The 22,337-nt window shown below is 43.4% G+C and overlaps 1 protein-coding gene across 4 annotated transcripts in view; it reads left to right on the top strand.

Moving 5' to 3' along the window:
• Positions 1-1,535: 1,535 nt before the first annotated feature.
• The window catches only part of ADPGK (ADP dependent glucokinase), a 26,545-nt gene continuing 5,743 nt past the window's right edge, over positions 1,536-22,337 (top strand). The window contains exons 1-4 of one of the 4 annotated variants that reach the window (XM_029238013.1): positions 1,536-1,820; positions 8,585-8,810; positions 12,652-12,714; positions 19,146-19,266. In XM_029238013.1, the coding sequence (XP_029093846.1) occupies positions 1,588-1,820; positions 8,585-8,810; positions 12,652-12,714; positions 19,146-19,266 (643 nt within the window). In that variant the 5' untranslated portion in view covers positions 1,536-1,587. The remainder of the gene's footprint in view (positions 1,821-8,584; positions 8,811-12,651; positions 12,715-19,145; positions 19,267-22,337) is intronic. The other 3 variants (XM_029238014.1, XM_029238015.1, XM_029238016.1) reach the window with 3 other exon arrangements.

The raw sequence follows: 22,337 nt of genomic DNA, 5'->3' as shown, positions 1-22,337 counted from the left end.
CTTCTTTCTTTTCCGTGGTAGCCCAAATCTCTTCCTGTGTGAACATCTCCTTTGAAAGCGATGCTATGGTCAGGTGGGCTGGGTGGGGTGAGCCGGAGAGGATAGATGACCAGGATAGGGAAGTGCTGGCGATACGGGGCTGGGGTAAATGAAGCCTAATGCCCAAGATCAAAGCTAGAGAAATAAGATCCACTGCCAAGTCCAAAGGTCAGGGGCAGTGTGGAAAATCAGACACAGAGCCAAAGTCAGGAGCCAGCAGATCTGGAAAAACGGAAACTGGCCAGGAACAAGACCAGACCCGGCATGATGGCTGCTGAGAATGAGTGGGCAGCAAAGCCTAGTTTCACTGGCTCTCGACCTAGGCTCACACACAAAAGAGTCACAATGAAGACAAGGCCTACTGGGTTTAAGTCATATTACCAAGGGAGAAGAGGAGAAATGAGGGTTTCTTAACCCAGGTCCAAAACCCCCTTATGTGGTACACAAGAATGTGTGCATCTGTGCATTTTCTGAGGTTGTTAAAGGGAACAGCGCCCCCAAAAGGGTTATTTTAAGGTTTGAATCTGATTATCCAGCAAGGACGATCACTGCGGGCTCTCCCAGCCTCGGCAAATGCCCCGAGCCGCTGCGGGTCTCCGCCACGCTCCAAAGGGATAGAATTCCTCTTGCCACGCGTGCCCCAAGGGCTCACAGCAGCGCTGCTGCCATCTGATTCCTCGGGGGAGCGCCTAGCCCCGGGCCTGAAAGAGGATGAGCTTAGTTAACAGTGGAGGATGGGGGGGTTCCCTGGTGGCGCAGTGGTTGAGAATCTGCTTGCCAGTGCAGGGTACACGGATTCGAGCCCTAGTCTGGGAAGATCCCATATGCCGCGGAGCAACTAGGCCCATGAGCCACAACTACTGAGCCTGCGCGTCTGAAGCCTTTGCCCCGCAACAAGAGAGGCCGCGATAGTGAAAGGCCTGCGCACCGCGATGAAGAGTGGCCCCCGCTTGCCGCAACTAGAGAAAGCCTTCGCACGAAACGAAGACCCAACACAGCCAAAAATAAATAAATAAAAAATCCTTCCCTCTACTTAAAAAAAAAAACAAAAAAAGTGGAGGATGGACAGACGGGCAGAGGGACATTAAAACAGGGGGAGTGTGATTTGTGCCCCTCTGAGGAACTGCAGGCGCAGCTCAAATGAGGACACCGACTGGCCGAAAGATTGACATGAGGTTTGCCCGCTTCTTCAAAATCCGTCGGGTTCATCTTACTGGGGAAACAAACGTATCCGTGCCGCTCTATTTCGGGGTACGGATGGAGTTCCCGGAAGGGGTACAGCGTCCGGACAGGCACTATGGTCTTTGTCCAACCTCCCTCAGGGCCTCCGAAACGCGAGCGCCCCCAAGAGCCAGGGCTTGGACAAAGCAAGAGGGCTCTCCGCCCCGCTCCCACATCCATCGCCCCGCCCCTCGCCCCGCCTCTCCGGGGGGACCGCGGCGCGCCGGCGTGACGTGGCGCGCGTGTCGACGTCGGCACGAGCTAAGCCCGGAAGAGGCGCGGACCGGGAAAGGAGTTGTGCTCCGTAGCTCCTATAGCTCTGTGTCTATGGCGTTGTGGCGCGCCTCCGCGTACGCCGGCTTCCTGGCGCTAGCGGTGGGCTGCGTCTTCCTGCTGGAGCCGCAGCTGCCGGGGTCGGCGCTGCGCTCGCTGTGGAGCTCGCTGCAGCTGGGGCCTGCGCCCGCGCCCCCAGGACCCGGCTCCCCTGAGGGCCGGTTGGCTGCCGCCTGGGACGCGCTCATCGTGCGGCCGGCCCGGCGTTGGCGCCGCGTGGCCGTGGGGTGAGTGCCTGCGGAGCCTGCCTCTCTGGACCTCTCCAGGAGGTGCGGACGCCCCGGGCCTCCGAGGGCCGCCTTGGCGGAGGTCAGGCGGCTTGGGAGCTGGGAGGTAGAGCCGGCGCGGAAACGGGTTCCCAGAGGTCCCCGGGAGGCCCTTCGGCGCTGGTGTCCACGCTGCCTCCTTGGCGAGAAGCGTCGGACGTCTGGGACGAGCCCCGTTCGTCACTGCTGCAGGGACTCACCAGACTGCTTTTTCCTGTCGGCTGGCCCCTGCGCCCTTCTCGTCTCGGTAGGACCAGCCCCCTTCTCTCATCTCCATAGAACCAGCCTGATAGCCTCTTGCAAATCCCACTCAGCCTGACTCCTTATAGTTCGCCTCCTTCATTCCAAGCCCTCCTTCTCTGGCGGCTGCTCTTTGGCAGTAAGCGATGGTTGGTCTTAGCACTTTGGCGGCACCCTCTTGCTTCTGAACTACTTGAAGGAGGGGTCGCTGCCATTAGCTACCGAGTTTATTTCTTCACGCCTTGTTTCCGCTTCCTTAATGCCGTAGTCTGGAGACCACCATTCTACTGAAACTTCTCTCTCAAAGCTCACCGGAACCGTGTTGATTTTCACATTAACTGCTTCTTTTAGCCTTCTCTGTCGACAGTTTGCAGCCTTCCACGCGTTAAGCACACCCTTCTCCTTGAAACTCTTTTCTTCCCCTGATTTCAGTGACATTGCATATTTAGGGTTCTCCCAAATCACAGTGCCTCCTTTCTTTGTATTCCCCTCCCGCGTGTAATTATTCCCTTTACACGAATTTTAGTTCTTGTCTCAGTTCGACTTTAATATCTTGTCCTCACCACAAAAACAGGCCTTCTACTGCTCTGCTAGTTCCTGTGAGTATTGGGACCAGAAAGGTTAAGGTAAAGCAGAGTTATCCTGAAGATTTAATTAAATAATCCATGTTGTTTAGCACGGTGTCTGCTTTAACGGGCAGACACCTAACGTTAGCTACTATTTTTTTATATCAGCATATTGTTTCTTCAGATGTATCCTCTTTTACCTCTTCTTTCAAGTTCAAGCCCTTTCACCTGCATCCTTATCAGCTCCTTAATTGTCCTCCCTGGTTTTGTGAGCATTCATTCAACAAATATTTGTCAACTACATGGTATGTGTCAGGTCTGTGCTAGGTTCTGAGGATGCAGGGATGAATGAGGCAAGGTCCCAGCCTCGTTTGTTGGAAACAAATATATTCGTTATTGTGTTATTCTGCTCGGGCTACCATAACAGGACACCACAGACTGGGTAGCTTAAACAACAGACATTTATTTTCTCACAGTGCTAGAGGCTGATAGCCCAAGAGCGAGTCCTCTCTTAAGGACTTGCAGGTGGCTGCCTTCTCGCCGTGTACTCATTAGACCTTTCCTCCATTCATGAGCACTTCTGGTGTCTCTCCTTCTTTTTATACAGACACTAGTCCTATTGGATAATGGCCTCGTTTAACCTCAATTACCTCCTTAAATAGCTCCTACCTCCAAATACAGTCTGATCTGTGGTTAGGGCTTCAATATGAATGGGGGGCGGGGGGTGGTGAGGTGACACAATGCTGTTTGTAATGATTAAGAGAAGTGCTTTGCTGAACTCGTGGTGGAAACAAGGTAGCCTTGTGTCCCAAAGAAGAATTACTGATTCTTCCCAGGCTGAGGTTTCAGGAAAAGCTCCATCTGAGAAAGTGACAATCCATTTACTATTGCCACATCACAAATCACCCCAAAACTTAGTAGCTTAAAACAATGGTCACTTTATTCTCATTATTCTGAGGTTTGATTGGGTTCGGCTCTAGGCAATTCTCATTTGGGGTTTTGTGAGGCTTCAGGCAGATGATGGCTGAGACTGGGATCATCTCAAGGGTTGATCGTTGTTGTCGGCTACAACCTCAACTGGTTTCACCTGAACACCTACAGGTGGTTTCTCTATTTAGCTTTTTCACAGCAGGGCGACTGGGTCAGGGGAGGGAATTCCCCAAGAGGACCAGGCAGAAGCACTAATGCCTTTTTGTGACCTACTCTTAGAAGCACATAGTGTTGCTTCTGTCGTAGTCTCAGGTCCAAATGGTTTTAAGGGGAGGGGACATAGAACACACCTGGATGGGGGGAATGTGAGTGTCACATTGTAAAAAGAACATGTGGGATGGCACATGTTGTGGCCATCTTGGAAAACATATTCTGCTACAGTGACTTGCAAGGGCCAGGCCCTGGAGAAGAAATGGAATTTCTCCACAAGAAGATGGGGGAATAAGCCCACCTAGGCAGAGAGGACCAAATGTGAAAAGGTATTTGGCTTGTTTGTGAATAGCAAGTTGGCCCTGTATTTAGGGCAAGGACCTTATGGTAGAGGGATGTCAAGCGATGATGCTGAAATGAGCCTTTTGTATCAGGGTAGGTGATGGGAAAGCCATAAAGGTTTATAAGCAGGTAAATGATGCTAAGTTCTTTGCAGAGACTAACCAGTGGAATGTGAAATTTGAGCTGTGGTTGTAACCTATTTGACTGCTTCATGCTATTTTTGTGGGTAACAGACATCCATTGTTACCAACATTTCTCCTTACCCAGATTTTCAGCCTAAAGATGGGAATGTACAAGGAGTAGGTGGGTGCAGTATTGGTACCAGAATCTCATTTGGCAGGTGCATGTGTGTTGTAGTTTGATCTTTCAGGAGAATACACACACACACACACACACACACACACACACACACATTCACTTTCCTTCATGTACTCAGTCAAAACACACAATTTGATATGACTCGTAAAAAGGTAAGTCTTGAGACTCTGACGCTAGTTAAGAGTCCATAGAGCTTTTTCTTGTTTGGCAATGGTTTTCAACAGGTGAGATTTGAGAAAAGGTTGGGTGTTGTACAGTAAATAGAGGCATCAAAAATGACAGGATCTTAATACTGGGGATCTTACAACAACCTTATGCAGGCAGATACAGAGATTGTCATCCAGCTTTCACAGGGAGTAAACTGGGGCTTGGAAATACTGATTTGCCCAAGATCACACAACTGTCGAATGCCCGAGGTGCAGCCTAAACCCATTCCTGGCTCCACTTTCGTGCCACGTTGTTGCCACGAAGAGATTAAGAAAAAGGAACAAGTCTGTGGTGGAAGGTAAGCATTTTGATTTCAGAGGAGGGGAAATGTACATTCCTGTGGAATTTTAGAGGAAGCTGGGCCCTCAGCTGCTGACAGCCAGAGGCTGTAGTTGAGGAGCAGGGTTGTAGACCTTGGAGACTCCAGCATTTAGGCTGAGGCCAGAGACTGGACAGCATCACCCAGGAAGAGAAAGAAGGGAAGGTAAATGACAAGGGTGGGATTCGGGGAGGCACTGCCATCTATGTAAGGGGCAGGTCGGAAGGGACCAGGGAAATAAAGGATAGGAGAGGTTTCAAGAAGATGGTCAATGGCGAGCCCACTGCCACATCTTTCTAAAGCATGTGCTCCCTCCCCTGCTTCAGAATCGGGCCCTGGTCCTAAGGTTCATTGGGTGAATGATGAACCCCTCATCCTAGAATTCATTCTCCCTTACCTGGCTTCACCCTGACCTTTGAAACCTGTCTAGCTCTTCTCCCCTGTTGAAACTCTCCTAACTGGATCAGTATTCCTGTTGTGTCCAGAAACAAGGTTAATCCCTTTGTCTACATCTTTGCTTGTGTATGTTGCCTGTGGGTTTCAGTATCCGATAAATCTGGGTTTGAATTTAGGCTTCTCCGGTCATGGCCTTTGGAATGTTAGTTGACCCCCAGCCTCACTTTTCTCAGCTGCAAGCAGTGATGACTACTTCCCTATCTTAGAACCTTTTGCAGATTGGTGTGGTCTGTCTGAAAATGCCTGTCTTCTTTCTCTGTCCAGAGCACCATCCAGGGTGTGGCCCAAGGACCACTATTCCTGCCTCTTGAATTTCTCTTCTCTACGGTTCTGTATCTTACAGCGATTATGATTAGCTCTCATAATATCTCAGGTAGAGTGTGAAAGCTAGAAAGAACCTTAGGAAACGATTTACAGACAGTAAAACAGAGGAGAGGTGATAAAGACCACCATCCTTGTTTTTAAGGAATTTACGATCCAGAAGAAACTGTCCCTCATTCCCACCCCACCCCCAAGTCTCTAATAATATGCCTGGCAGCCCTGGCTCCCAGCATCCTCTCTGCTAGCACAGCCACTTGTTCAGGCATTCAGCATCTGTTGCCTCACTTTATCTTCCAGTTGTTTCATCTGTGTCTGTGTTTTCTCAAAACTCACATTGTAATCTTTTATACATTTCTTATTGAGGTGTGAAATTCTGCCTAAGTGTCAAATGAGCATAATTTTGTCTTCTGGTTTTTTTACCTCCCCGCCGCCCTTTAATTTTCCCCGATAAGAAAGCACCTTAGGTGCTTGTTTACGTTTTAGTATACCGCTGGAGTGCAGAGAAGGATTCTTGTTCTGGTTGAAGTATTATAAAATATAACTAGAAAGCACACCTAAAAGTACTTTGTTTACTCTCTGGCACATAGTAGTGTTCAATGATTTTTTTGTTTTAAAAAGCTACCAAGTAAATTTTTTCCTCTCTAAGATTTTTTCCTTTAGTATTCATGACATGATTAGGTGGGGGATAGAAAATGTTCCTATGATAGTTACATTGTTTTAACTCAAAATTTGTTCAGTTGGGTTTTGTCTTCTGCTACAAAATGTGCTGAACATTGTTCCGTTCAGTTTTGTTTTTCTGTAAGTGCAGCTTCCTCCATTCTCATCTTTAAAGAATCAAACTCTATTTAAAGTCTCAGCACAACTAGATATGGAGGTGGTGTTTACTGAAGTCGTTATTTCCAAATATGGGTATATCCCTCAGTATCTGAACTTTTGCTGTCCAGACTCAGGACCCAGATCCATTTGGATACATTTTCTAGGTAGGGCTGCTTGGTGGGAATGGGTGTCTCACGCTATCCAAACTCTCACTGTCTGAACATTGGTAGCCTACTGGAGTCTGAGAGCCAGGGATGCCTGTATTCCTGTTAAGATTCTACCCTTCAGACATTTAACGTTGCATCCAGTAGAAATAAAGGACACTTCCTGTGAGGTAGGATTGAGACCAGTTTACAAGGTGTGTTGGTTCATTATTATGTAAGGCTGTGAAAGGATTGTTTTAAAGGTATCATTAAGAACCTTCCACATGCATGTCAATGTGTTTTATGTGCTGAAAAGTATACTCACTTTTAGATTATGCTTTTCCAGTTGACGAGAGTAATTATATGTGTGTTTGACTTTAAAGGAATAAGAACATTTGGGTATTTAAATGCTGTGCGGTAGGCAAAAACCTTTTCAAAACCTTGGGATTCATGGGGGAAGAATTAATAAAAGAATCTTTATGATGAGTATGCAGTCAGTTTTGCGTCATGAGGAGGGATGTGTTTCTTCCTTGCCCTTGTAAACCTTCCTTGAGTGATGTAAATAATATCTAGCCCACATGAGAACCTTTTAAAAATTGTTATTAAGTTCTAAAAGTAATGTATGCTTGTAAAAATTAGAACTATATCTGATGAAAAAAAATATATCTCCTCTCCCTTACCACCATCTCATTCCTCATCTTAGAGTTGGCCACCATTAATGATTTGATCAAGAGATTTTTAAAGGAGACTGGAAGGGAAACACTGTAGTTATATATTATACACTAAAATCCAATCCATTGGACCTTCTTTATTGATGAGTTTACCTTCTGGTTTCAAAGCTACTCGGAATTAACCTGGAAGCACAGCCTTGTCACCAGAAGCTGTTTCAGCTGGTCTTCCAGCCCCACTGGCAGGGATGGCAGAGGCAGGAATAAGGGTGCCTGTGGTGGGGCAGGAAGACCTCATTTAGCTACCCAAAGTGTTTGGAACTTCTCGTTTAAGGGATGACTTTTAGCAAAGAAACACTGAAAATGTAAGCCAGAACTCTTCCATGCACACATAGGAGGGGCCATGCCAGACAGCCTTATATGTACTTTATAATTTCTGTAGCACCAACCAAGTGATGTCGCACTGGCTTCTTACCAGCCTTTAAAGTTCATGGATGGGTCCGGTGAACACCTGTGAAGTGATGAGTTGTTACAGGCTGAAGGTGCACTTAAGTCTTTAAGGCACCACTCAGCTCTAAGAATTTCAACTGGGAGTATTTAGACATTTAGGTATTTAGTGTATTTTACCACCATCCTAATATATCTTTCAGGGGAAGATGGATTTTGACCAAAACTTTTATTTTGCTTACTCTGCAGCAAGCAGTGTTTGTAAGCATTTATTAACTTAATCTTCACAACAGCTCTGAGTTAAATATTCATGTTACACCATTTTATAGATGAGGAAACTGAGACGAAGAGAAATTAAAGTGACTTGCCCGCGTCACACAGCCAGGGTGAACCCAGACAGTTTGGTTCTGCCACCGTTTTCTCAGAAATGCTAAATTTGTGTTATCCTGATACTTTGTTCTGAAATGCTGAGCATCTGTCTGCTCTCTTTGTAACTAGTGTAAAAGTTGGCCAAACTCTTGCCCAGAGTCCTGTGTTCTGATCCTAAGACGTACATCCAGATAAAGTAATCCTCTTTCTGCCGTATGCTATTTACTTGCCAATTCAGGTTTCAAATCCACTTCATCTGTTTTTTTGTTTGAATACAGGCCTCTGAAACATGTCCCTGTTGTTAAATGCAAAGTAGTTGCCCCAGCGCTTCTGTTTCTTTCACACTGTCTCTCTCTTCCTTCCTTCCTTCCAGAGTCAATGCATGTGTGGATGTAGTGCTGTCAGGGGTGAAGCTCTTGCAGGCACTTGGCCTGAATCCTGGGAATGGGAAAGATCACACTGAGCTGCGTTCGAGGAATGATCTAAAAGAAGCCTTCATTCACTTCATGGGGAAGGGAGCAGCTGCTGAACGCTTCTTCAGTGATAAGGAAACTTTCCATAACATTGCCCAGATTGCATCAGAGTTCCCAGGAGCCCAGGTCTGTTCGCCAGTGGCGGTGGGGAAAGACACCTTGTTTGTATGGTTTCTAAAAGCAACCAAGCAGCTTTTTTCTCCAGTTTGCCCTAAGAGGGTAATTGTTAGGAATCCAATTCTACAGTGTTTTTCTCTTTTTTGAAAACTGTATCTGACCTTCCTTTAACTCAGCTGTTTCTAGTCAGTGCAATTCAGCCAACGTTTATGAAGCATATTTCCTAAAATTTTGGTTCTGGGTTATCCATTAAATTGCTCTTTTTTCGTGTTATTCAAGTTTAAGGTAGGAAAGATATCTACTCCAAACTTGTTAGGGTATTGCTTGGCTGATAACTTGCAGTAATCTTAATATGGCTGAGTCCTTCCTAAGCAAAACAAGGCCAAACCCACAGAGAAAGAGTTCTAGCCTTTACCTGGGAACAAGGGAGCTGGGTCCTTACCTCTGCTCTGCTGGTCCAGAGCAAGTTTTCTTATCCTCAGCACTATTGACGTTTAGGGCTAGAGAATTTTTCCTTGTGGGGGTTGTCCTGCACATTGTAAGATGTTTAGCAGCATCTCTGGCCTCCACCCAGTAGATGACAGTTTCACTCCTCTTCTTCCCCGGTTGTGACAGTTAAAAATGTCTCCTGACATGGTCATATGTTTCCAGGGTCAGGGAGAGGAGGGATGCAGAATCACCCTGGTTGAGAACCACTGGTCTAGTTTGGTGGCTCTTCGACCTGAGTGTGCATCAGAATCACTTGGAGGGATATTGAAACACAGGTTCCTGGGCCGCACTTCCAGAGTTCTGATTCAGTGCCTGTGGGGTGGACCCAAGAATTTACCCTTCCAGCTAGTTTCCTAGTTATGTTGATGCTGTTGTTCTGAACACCTTGTTCTGAGAACCATTGTTCTACAGGGTAGAGCCTCTCAGAGATAGAACTTAGAGCTCCCCAAGCCCACCTGGTGATCATAAACAAAGCCCTGGGGCCTGCATGGTCCAGACACTTCCTCAGGGCTCACACACCTGCTGCTACACCTGCCCTCACACCCCTTACTGGCCAGTTTTGGTTGTTTGTTTAAGCATCTCTCCACCCCACCACATCTAACCCCCAAATTTCCTTACCTAAAATCTTCCTTTGGCCCATCACCCCACTCTGGGTGTACTTCTCACAGGGGGAGCTCTTAATGCCATTTTTGATTGGTACCTTTCATAGACCATTCTTTGTGACCACTTATTTTTATAACTATTAAGATTTTAAAGTTTTTTTTCCCTTTGAAGCCACCCATGTGAACATTAGAAGTGGGCATGAGCAGTACCCAGCTGAGTTTCTAAAGGAAACAGCAAGCTATTAAAACTTCAGTTACAATCATTTTGACAGCTGAGTTTGGTAGTGAGAGTCTGATCTTTTTTTTTTTTTTTCCTTTCTGTCTGCGCAGCGCAGCTTGGGGGATCTCAGTGTTCCCCAACCAAATCCTAACCACTGGACCACCAGGGAACTCCTGAGATTCTAATCTTTTATGAAAGAATCTAGATAGTTCTAAAAAGATGGCAAGTCTACTGCTTAAAAGTCTTTAAGATTGTAGTATTTAAACCACCAATTTGCTTTCTATTCTAGTTTCTTCGGCCTTTTGTTTCATAATGCAAACATTTTTTTCTACAAAAATTTTATCTAGCTTTTACATCATCTAAATTATTTCTTAACATTGTAAAACCTAAAATGTGTTATTTATCTTCCACTGGTGTGACACTTCATTTGGTGCCTTGTCAAACTCCCTTAAACTATAAGGCAGATTGACTGATAAACAGCAGTTAATGATAACTATTATATGAAAACTCTAAAATCCACTTCATGGAATCTTAATGTTTCACCCAAGATTTTTAGTAAATTCTTCTAGCCACCATAGTAAATAAAAAATAAGGTTAACATGTTAAAAGGCCGAATTTCAGCCTGTATATCACAGCTTTAAATTTATCTATAGTAAGCCATTACTGTCCCACCCGAAACCAGTGATCGGTCAACACAAACCTTGGTTGGGCTGAAAGTGAGGTCTAGCATCCAGAGGTGAGTTACTTATTCTGTGCCTCTGCATGGGACTGGGAACTAGGAAGGTGAGGTGGTAGCAGGCAAGGCTGTTGATGAGGTTTCTCAACTAGAGCATCCGCCGTATTTCCTACTTGTCAGGTTTCCAAAACACATGAATCTGTCCTTAGCACAGTGGAATACTAGCCTTGAATTATTTGCTCTTCTGCTCTAGGTCCTCAGCTGAGAGATGTGGTGTTTAGGAGAAAACATTGTCCTCTATTGGAGTCTGTTACCTTTAGAATTTACTCCCAGGAAAGCTCTTATGTTTCCTGATGCATCAGTGTGTTCTTCCTTTCTCAAAATGTAGCAACAAACATTTACTGAGCACTTATTGTAAGAAGACAGTCCTTGCCCTGAAAGAGCTAGACATGTCCCCAGATGACATTAGCCCAAGGGGACAAGGGCTGTAATGGAGGTTTGTTCTGAGTATAGGGGTGGCGAGTAGCAAGGGATCTGTAATCCTGTCTGGAAGGGGGGTTGTGGAGGTGGAGGTGGCCATGGGAAAAGGGAGACAGAAGGCATTGCAGAAGAGGTGATGCTGCAGCTGATACTTCAGAAGTGATCAGGGTCTTACCAATGAATGAGAATGGGGAGGCATCCTAGTCAAAGAAAGCAGCATGTGCCAAAGGCACAGAGACAGGGAGGAAGGCAGACTTGGAGAGCTGCAGGCATGGTACGGAAGGGAGGGCAGGAGATGGAAGTAGAAAGGAAAGCAGGGGACAGATAAAGAAAGGCCTGTGTGCCTCACTTAAGAGTTGGATTTTAAAACTGATTTGGAAAGATACATGCACCCCAATGTTTATAGCAGCATTATTTACAATGGCCAAGATAAGGAAGCAACCTTAGTGTCCATCAGTAGATGAACAGCTGAAGATGTAGTGTGTGTGTGTGAGTGTGAGAGAGAGAGATGGAATATTACTCATCCATAAAAAAGAATGCAATTTTGCCATTTGCAGAAACATGAATGGACTTGGAGGGTATTATGCTAAATGAAATAAAGTCAGACAGAGAAAGACAAATACTGTATGATATCACTTATATGTGGAATCAAAAAATACAGCAAACTAGTGACTATAACAAAAAAGAAACAGACTCAGATAAAGACAACAAACTAGTGGTTACCAGTGGGGAGAGGGAAATGGGGAAGGGGCAGTAAAGGGGTAAGGGATTAATAGGTACAAACTATTAGGTATAAAATAAGCTGCAAGGATATATTGTACAGCATGGGGAATATAGAAAATATTTTATAGTAACTGTAAATGGGGTATAACTTCCAAAAATTGTGAACCACTCTATTGTACACTTGTAATTTAAGTAATATTATATATCAACTATGCTTTGATAAAAAAAATTGAGTTGGATTTTAGTTCACTGTAGTATTGATTGATTGATTTTCAGGAGGAGACTGTCATAGTCATATACTCATTTTAGAAGGATTACAGTGCTGAAGATAAGGTCTATCCATGCTTGTCATATTTCCTTTTGTTTCCTTATCTGTTCCGGTTGCCTGGAAGCTCAAGGCCAAATTTGATGTACAGTTAAGGCAATTATACTAATTTCCAAGTGTAGCAATATGTTTTTTCCACCTTTCCTTATAACTCATTGTCTATTAGCCTATGGGGTTAATGTTTTTATTAACCTCATCTGTATGTACTTATGAAGTCACCGCAAATTTTTTTGGGAAAAAAATGGACTGTAAATTCAATAAATCAAAACATTATTAAGCTTGAGTAACATAGTTAATGCTAAAATACTGTCTAATAACCTTGAACTGTCTTATAGCACTATGTAGGAGGAAATGCAGCTTTAATTGGACAGAAATTTGCAGCCAACTCAGGTTTAAAGGTAAGTCAAATTCCCAGATTAAAACCTGTGTCCTTCACTAGTGTTTAAGTAATTTTAGGAGTAAGAATGAGTATCTTTCTGTTCCTTGATTCAACTTGTGCCAGACCCTGAGGCTCTTGTTAGGAATATAGTAGTGGAAGGAGAGGAGTGGTAGCTAATGCTTTCTGAGTGCTTACTGTGTGCCTGAAGTTGTTTCTAGTGTTTGATATGGATTACCTCATTTAATCCCTGCAACAACCTGTAAGGCTAGTTGGTACTCGTGCTGGTACTGCTGTTGTCTTGCTTTCCACATGAAGCTTGAGGCATAGGGAAGTTCATAGCTAATAAGAAATAGAACAAGGACTTCCCTGGTGGCACAGTGGTTAAGAATCTGCCTGCCAGTGCTGGGGACCTGGGTTCAATTCCTGGTCCGGGAAGATCCCACATGCCACGGAACAGCTAAGCCCGTGCGCCACAACTACTGAGCCCATGCAGCACAACTAGTGAAGCCCACACTCCTCGAGCCTGTGCTCTACAACAAGAGAAGCCACCACGGTGAGAAGCCCGCGCACCACAACTAGAAGAAAGCCCGTGCGCAGCAACAAAGACCCAATGCAGCCAAAAATAAATTAATTATTTTTTAAACAAAGAAAGAGGCCTTCCCTGGCGGCGCAGTGGTTGAGAGTCCGCCTGCCGATGCAGGGGACATGGGTTCGTGCCCCAGTCCGGGAGGATCCCACATGCCGCGGAGCGGCTGGGCCTGTGAGCCATGGCCGCTGGGCCTGCGCGTCCGGAGCCTGTGCTCCGCAACGGGAGAGGCCACAATAGTGAGAGACCCGTGTACCGCAAAAAAAAAAAAAAAAAAAAAGAAAGAAAGAAAAGAAATAGAACAGTTTTAAGCTAGGACCCCAGAGTCCATGTTCTTGAGTACCTTATCATGTAATGGTTAAGAAGACGTGGGCTCTGGAGTCAGTGCCTGAGGCTGGGAATTGTACAGTGATGAGAGAAGACTTAATTGGCTGTTCTGTGAGCCTGGATCCAGAGTGTTGAAAAATGAACGCCACTAGATAGGGACATGTCTTCAAGTCTTAAGCCATTTGGTTTAAGTAGAATTAAAAATTACTGCTATGTTCAAAATAACATCTGAGTAAGAAGCTCTTTTGCTACAAGTGGAATAGGTCTGAGGGGGAAAGACAGCAAGGAGGTTATTGCTGCTGTCTTGCTATAAAATGATTGAGGTTTGGATATAGTAGCCAGAAGAGGAGAAGCCTGTCTAAAGCCTACTAAAATGGAATCACTTGGTGCTAGACCATACATGGGGACAAAGAAGATAGGTTTAACAAAGATGATTCTAGAGTAAGTGAACTTGAGAAGTGCAGAATAGATGTGGCTACTGACGACAGAGAAAGGAAACCATAAACAGTTCTCAGGGGCACAGAATCAGAAGCCCAGAGATGGACCCAAAAATTCAGATAAATGTTCAACAGTTTGAGGGGAAAAAATTCATATGGAGCCACACTGTACACTGAGGGATGGATGTGCTTAGATGTGGAGAGCGTATTAAAGTGTGAGCATTCACATTTTAATAAGAATTAAAGTTTTCATAAAATATTAGGGTGTGGGAAATTTTTTTTAAATAGTCATTATCTTTATAGATAGTAATTAACTCCCAAACAGAGAATATTAGAAATTACAGGGCTGACCTTCAGAAGTATTACCAGCTAATGGATGGAAGAGAAGGAAAGATCAGTCATAAACTAATTAGAGAGAACCCAGGCCCTTCCCATCAGAATCCTGGGCATTTGAATGGGTCCATAAAAGGCCACTCTCTTGACCCTGAGAAGTAATTCTGGCCCTGGAAGTCCTGGGTTACATTGACCTTTCAATATTGCCCTCGTCTGGGACCAGTATTTGCTGTTGGTCTCTGGAGAAGCTGGGCCTGAGACCAGTCCGACTGGAAAGCATTCTGAGTTTTAAAAAAAGAAAAAAAAAATGTCTGGCCTTGGTAGAAGATTGAGGAAAGAAAAGGGATATCTGTTACTCAGTCCTCACAACAGTCTGATGAAGTTAAGGTATTATCACCGTTTTAAAGACAGGAGGTCCAGAGAGGTTGAGTAATGTAAGAGATTAAGTATTGTGCATAGGGTCACCTAGCTAGTAAATGACGGAGCCAGGATTCCAACACTAGGCTCTGCCATGACCTCACCACCTTATACTGCTCTCTCAGAGAGATTCAATTTAACTTGATGAAATGCTTCTCAACATGGACCAAGTGATCATCTGAGAATGACCGCAGATTAAGGATTAGGTATTTTCCAAAGGCAATAATAATCGTTAACACTTTCATAGTTCTTACTGTATGCCAGGCACTGTCTTAAGTGCTTTACATTATATTAACTCATTTGATCCTCACAGTGCCCCATAAGGGAAGTCTATTATTATCCCCATTTTGTAGATAGAAAAAATGAGGCATGGAGAAGTTAAAACTGTTCAAGGTCACATACCTAGGAAGGAGTAGAGCTGGGATTTGAACCCAAGTACTCTAGCTCCAGCGTCCATGCTCTTTACAACCAAGCCATGTTGTCTCAGAAATAGACCCTGGTGACTATAGTAAAGGTAAATTCAGTGGAATGGGTGAAATAGAAGCCAGATTGCAGAAGAGAGCAGTGTCTTTATGGAATATATTTTGGAATTTAGCCAAGAATTAGAAGTGGATGTTGGATCTTGTCAAATGCTGCTGTGGTTTTTGTTTTTTAACTTTGGTATATGGTTATTACATTGATTTTCAAATGTTAAACCAACCATGTATCCCCAGAATAAACCTCACTTGCTTCTGATGTATTACCCTTTTTATATATCGTTGGATTCAATTTACTAAAATTTTGTTTAAAATTTTTATATCAATTTCCCTGGGGGATATTGGTCTGTATTTTTCTTGTATATCTGTCTGGTTTTAGTATCAGAGTAATACTGACCTTATAGAATGAATCGGGAAGTATTTCAATGTTTTTAAAAAAGTGTTTGTGTAGAATTGGTATCACATCCTCCTTACATGTTTGTAGAGTTCACCAGCAAAGCCCTCTAGGCCTGAAGTTTTTGATACGGGAAGGTTTTTAACAATTTCGATTTAATAGATAAAGAGAAATTCCGATTTTTTATTTCTTGAGTGAGCTTTGGTAGTTTAACCTTTCAAGAAATTTGTCCATTTCATCTAAGTTGTTGAATTTATTGGCATAAAGTTAGTCATAATGTTCCCTTATTCCTTTAAGGTCTGTAGAATCTGTAGTGATGTTCTCTCTCTCTTTCCTGATACTGGTAATTTATGTCTTTTTCTTTTTTTCTTTTCCTTGATACGTTTGGCTATAGGTTTGTCAATTTTGATCTTTTCAATAAACAATGAACTTTCAATTCTACTGATTTTTTTTTGCTGTATTTTTCTCTTTTCTATTTCATTGGTTTCTGTTTGCTTTGAATTTAACTTTCTGGTTTATTAAGGTAGTAGCTGAGCTCACGGATTTGAGACCTTTGTTTTCTGGTACAGGGTGTTTAGTGCTATAAACTTCCCCTTAAGTACTATTTTAGCTGTATCCCACAGATTTTGATACTTTTTGTTTTTATTTTCATTCAGTTCAAATGCTTTCTGATTTCCCTTTGATTTCTTGAGATGAGGTATTTAATGGCCCATCTATGTACTACTTAGAAGTGTGTTATTTAGTTTCTAAATATTGGGAGGGTTTCCAGATATCTTTCTGTTATTGATTTCTATTTTAATTCCATTGTGATCAGAGAATATGCTTCTCTGATTCCTATTAAATTTTTTTTTGATTCCTATTAAATTTATTGAGACTATTTTATGACCCAGAATATAGTCTTATCTTGGTGAAGTTCAGTGTACACTTGAAAAGTACATATTTTTCTGTTTTGGAGTGGAGTGTTCTATATATAAATGTCAGTTAGGCCAAGTTGGTTGATAATGTTGTTCAAGTCTTCTATATTCTTAATGATTTTCAGTCCACTTGATTTATCTAATACTATTGAGAGAGGGGTATTGACATCTTCAGCTATACTTATGGACTTGTCTACATTTCCCTTGCAGTTCTATAACTTTTTGCTTCATGTATTTTTAAGCTGTTATTAGATGTATAACTCCTTAGAATTGTTACCTCCCTCCATGATTTGACCCTTTTACCATTACCAGGGATAAAGAAAATAATTTCATAATATTCTTTGCTGTGTAATCTATTTTGATTTAAATAGCCATTCCAACTTTGAATTGTGTTATGATATATCTTTTTCCATCCTTCTGCTTTTAACCTATTTGTGTCTTTATATTTAAAATGTGTTTCTTGTAGGCAATATATAGTTGGGGCTTGCTTTTTAATACACTTTGACATTCTCTGTCTTTTATTTGGGGAGTTTAGACCATTTACATTTAATATGATTATTGCTATATCAGATAGGTTTAAATCTGACACCTTGCTACTTGTTTTCTTTAGTGGTTGCTTTAGGGTTTATAATGGACATTTTTAGCGTATCACAGTCTGCTTTCAAGTGATATTATTAAACCACCAGATAGAATGTAAGAACTTTAAAATAGTATACTTCCATTTCTCCCCTCCAGTCTTTATACTATTATTGGCATATACTTTACTTCTAGATAGGCTATAAATCTCATACTATGCTGTTAAATATTTTTATTCAAACAGTTAATTATCTTTTAAAGACATTTAAATAGTAAGAAAAAGATCTTATATACTTATCCAGAGTTACCATTCCTGGCGTTCTTCATTCCTTTGTTTAGATCAATATTTCCATCTGGTATCATTTTCCTTCTGCCTAAAGGATTTCCTGTTTCCTGTAGTGCAGATCTGCTGGTGATTAATTCTTTCAGATTTTGTATATCTGGAAACTCTTTTAGGCTAAATTGCAGCAGGATCTGTAGGGCTTACTCAGTTTTTTTCTGTTTCTTAGGGATCACTGTCCTTTGTTGCCCAGTGCCCAAATGTTTTGAAAACCATTATTTCATACATTTTATCTGTTTTGTTGTTGTTTCAGGCAGGAGGGTAAATCTGGCCCTTGTTATCTCATCTTGGAAGCTGAAGTTCTAGCCAAGAATTAGAGAAAAGAAATAAAATTATAGGGGCAAGACTTTTCAGAATTGGCAAATAGCGAGCATGTGTCGAGAGGGAAGTGTATTTTCACCCAGAAGCTGGGATTTCTTAGATGCATGAAAATGCCTCTGTACAAACAAGCAGTTAATTAGCAAGTAAAAATGCTTTTGGAAGCTTCTGGATGGGACATATCAAATCTGAAATGGTTACAATCATCTTTGAGGACTTTCCTTCGAATCCTGGTCCAGGCCCTCCTGGTTCAGGGGCTTTGAGTCTGTTAACCTGGTCATGAGTGGGGCCAGAGCCGGCATGGCAGAAACAGCAGCAGGTGTGAAATGGCTTCTAGAAGGAAAAGCCAGGAAGAGGCCCAGGTTGGAGTTGAAGAAAAGGTTTTTAAAAAGTTGCAGAGCGCTTTCCCCCATACTTTCAGAATCGAGGTGCTCTTTAATTCTTCTATTTGGAAGGCTGTCTTGTTCACAAAGCAGCTAAGTATAGTAGGCAGCCTGATCCCACAAATTAGGTCCCCTGGTTGATTATTGTGGTCCTTTTCTATACTGTGTAAATTCAAACAGTTGTTTTCATCTGGCAGTTTTGAGCAGACAGCATCCTGTATCTGTTTGCCTACACAGGATGTGAGTCAGTTAAGAAAAGAGAGAAAGTGAGGTACAGTGTGTCTTAGTCTGCTCAGGCTGCCCTGATGACAAAATGCCATAGACCGGGTTGCTTAAACAACAGAAATTTATTTTCTCACAGTTCTGGAGGCTGGAAAACCCAAGATCACAGTTCCAGCAGGGTTTGGTTTCTGATGAGAGCTCTCTTTCTGGCTTGCAGACAGCCACCTACTTGTGTGTCCTCACATGGCCTTTCTTTAACAGGTGTGGTGAATAGAGATCTCTTTCTCTCTCTCCCTTTTCTTATAAGGCCACCAATCCTGTTGAATTAGGAACCCACCCATATGACCTCATTTACCTCCTGAAAACCCTATCCACATATCATCACATTGGCCATTAGACTTCGACATGGGAACTTGGGGGTGGGGGTGGGGAGGCCACAGACATTCAGTCCCTAACAGGGTGCATGGGATTCAGCAGCAGCCTAGGTACCTGTGTAACATGTGTGACGTGGGTCTTTTATCAGCCTCTCATTTCTGGGTACATTGTGTCTGTACCCCCCAGGCCCTGGTAGTAGCCCCTCTAGTCCGTACCTCCAAACCAAAAGCTTTCAAAATTGGATTTGGAATCCAGCATTTTGTTGAAATGAAGTGCTGGATGTACCTTACTGAACAGATTCCATGGGACAAGGGGCAGATCTCCTGATAGACTTCGTATTGCTTGTCTCCAGGTTCTTCTTTGTGGTCCTGTTGGTCCAAAGCTGCATGAACTTCTTGATGACAATGTATTTGTTCCACCAGAGTCACTGCAGGAAGTGGATGAGTTCCACCTCATTTTAGAGTATCAGGCAGGTAAGAGGAAATGAGTAAGTAATGGTGTAAACCTGGCTAGAGGGCTGTGTGTTGTCAGATGGGGGTATCACTGTGCTAGAAATTCATCTTTGTAAATTGGCAGGATCCTGTTCTTGCCTTACCAAAAGCTTCCTGGCCCCTGGTTCTGCTGAGTTGGTACTGACCATTGTCTCAAGGGAGAGTGATGTAGAGTATTACAGCACTGAAGAAAATTCCCAGGTCTGCAAATGTAATTGATCTGAACCCAAGAGATATCAGGCTGTAGGAAAGCAAGCATCTTGAATAAAAATGAAAATGTGTTAAACGCATATATATAAAGTTTTTCTTTATTACTAAGAGGAAAGAAGGGCAGGTAGAATCTGCTGAGCTCTGTGCTGGGTTCTGTCCTAGGCCTTTCTGGCCAGCCGTTCCAAGCTGCTTAGGGTTAATACCAGGCCTCTGGCAAACTTCCTTTGAAGCATTTTATTTTCCCTTGGGTGTGTAAGTGGAAGTGTTTTGTATGTAACAACACATATTATTTCCCATTACATAATGTTCCAATGTTTGTAACTCCAAATCCACCCCATCCCACCCTACCTCCCCCCAGTAGATTTTATGTGTTATACAGACTACAGATCTGATTTCTGAGAGAATCCTAAATACCTGAACATATTCTAATTTTGTTTATTTGATCCCGTATATTTTCCCTGCTCAGAACTCAGACTCTTGAATTTCTGATTCAACACATTTTTAATTCACGTTAAAGATTCAAGCATCTAAACAGACTAATTGGTACCTTAAAGCAGTACTTGCTTAATATGCATCAGTGAACTGCTTCCAAGTCCGACGATTAAGAGAACCTCACCTACTAGAGTAATTGACTTTAATATAAGATACAAAATATAGTGTATCTTAAAAATTATGCCTTCCGCCAAGTACAAAAAAAAATAATTGTTTCTTGTTTCTGGTTCTCTTTGGGGTGCTTACTAGAATGAGGGAGTTAAGAAGGGCAGGGTCAGAAAATTACAGACAAGATGTTGGAGTGGGCAGTTCCCATTTGCACAGTTTTTGAGTTTCTCTCAGTGGGAAATCAGAATGATGGCTCTTACTGCCTGAAGGTAGTGGTATGGAGTGAGCTGCTCAAATGAAAGGCGTGAGCAAGTCTGTTGACTGGAAGGATCTAGAAGAGCTGAAGATATGCCTTTGAGGCGCTGCTGCTGCTGCCAGTTCCAGATTCATCTCACATCCGCTCTGTTGGCGCTCACATCATGAACTTGGGACCTTTCTGGTCCCTGTGCCTGTCATTTTCCCTGGTGACTACAGAGTAGAGAGACTAGTTTCTTCACCAAGACTTTGCGGTTGTATTTGACAGCTGTGCCTTGTATGTGGTTCAGAAGACAGCACAGCTTATCTTGAAAGGAGATTGTCTCCATCCTTGGGTTTACAAGCTTCCCATTTCAGTTTTTCTTTCCTATGCCTTATTTCTTAGTACAAAGCAGTGGCCTTCCACTCAACTTTATGTAAAGTTACATTTTCATTGGCCCCTGGAGGAAACCTAGTCTAGCAGCCCTCAGGTCATCTCTCTTAACAGAAATCCATCCCCTGCTTCTCTCTAAATGAATAAATTCCCAGAGGGGATTTGTCAACTTTTTTTCCCTTCTCTCCTACCAGACCTTTCCAGAGAAGCTTATTTTCAGGCTTTGGGCTGGGGATCCAGTGAGTCACTGCATAGGTTTTGCTGACTTACTGACTGAAGGGCAAGATCATAAATTGAGAGAAGGGGTCACTTAAGGGAATAAATTCAAAGCTTGGTGAGAAAAGAGGGGCGTTGAATATTATTACGGGCTCACCCTGTCTGCGTTTCAATCATTTTGCTTTTTGGGCCACTCCGTCAGTCAGTCCTGCGTCCTGTGGAAGCTGCCAGCTAACAGCTCTCCACATCCCTCCTTGTCTTTTTGCCTTGCGGAAGCCTGTTTATTTTTGCCTGTCTCACTTTTTCCCTGAGCAGATTAATTTGTTTTGAATGCCATGTGGCTCTTCTCTCCTAGGTTAAGTTAGATAGTGCTTATTCACAGTTTCACTCTGAGTGGCAGTTCCAGGTCTCTACTCGTGGAGAACACTCATGTTGTGTGTTTTTCCCATTGTACAGCGTCTTGTTAGTTGGGGAAGTATTCGTTTAGAATTCATACCCGCATCTTTTGTGTCATGGACATTGGAGTCATCGTTCTGTTCTCTTCCTCGTGTGTTCTTTTGCTGATTCAGTCGTGTGGCTATATGCTGGGTACAATATGAAGCAGTAGAAATATAATGATAGAAGAAGACACAGGCCCTACCCTCAGTCCACATTTCCCTACAGGTGGTGGAGTCTTGAATAAATGATTGCACAGTTATGTGCCAAGTCCTATAATAAGGCCCAGTGGTGGCCCAGGGAAGGAGGTACTGTAATCGAGTCTGCTTGGAGGTGGCAGAGTTCGGAAAGGCTTCCTAGGGGAGGCCGTCCCTGCGTTGGGTCTTCAGAAATGAAGCAGAGTTGGAATGCTGCTGTCAGCCGTGTGGATCACCATTGGGTATTTTCTTTAGACAAATAATAAGGCATGGGCCAGGAGTTAAGAAAGGAACGTGGTGTTTTAACAAGTATAACCATTGCATCAGGTTTTAGGAAATAGGTGATGTTTTCTTTCCTGTTATACAAATGACCCACGTATGAAATGTTTTTCAGAGGAATGGATTCGGTAAAAGTGAACTCAGAGCAAAGGAAGGATAGGTTTTCCGCACCTTGACACCTGCTCTAGAGTAAGCCCCTCCCCTCCCCCCACGCACACTCTGCAGGGAGGCGGGGCTGCTGCTGTTGGCAGAGGAAGCAGGAAGCAGGGCCCTGACCCTGGGGGGGCACATCAGCCAGCAGCGTGAGGAGACCCTCTGCTGGGGTGGCTGCCGTGGGGAAAAACTTTCTGAAGGAATAGCCAGTAAATGATAAAACCAATGAAAGACTAGGCTTCAGCATATGGGCTTTGATTTTGTAAATGGGACCGGTCCTTTGCGTGGAGGGAGAGCTGTGTAACCCTAGGTCATAAATCCTTGCGCCCCCCCCC

Source organism: Monodon monoceros, unplaced genomic scaffold (genome assembly GCF_005190385.1).
Source record: "Monodon monoceros isolate NGI ecotype Baffin Bay Population unplaced genomic scaffold, NGI_Narwhal_1 Super_Scaffold_21, whole genome shotgun sequence".
Taxonomy (NCBI): domain Eukaryota; kingdom Metazoa; phylum Chordata; class Mammalia; order Artiodactyla; family Monodontidae; genus Monodon; species Monodon monoceros.
This window is presented reverse-complemented; position numbering and strand designations above follow the sequence as displayed.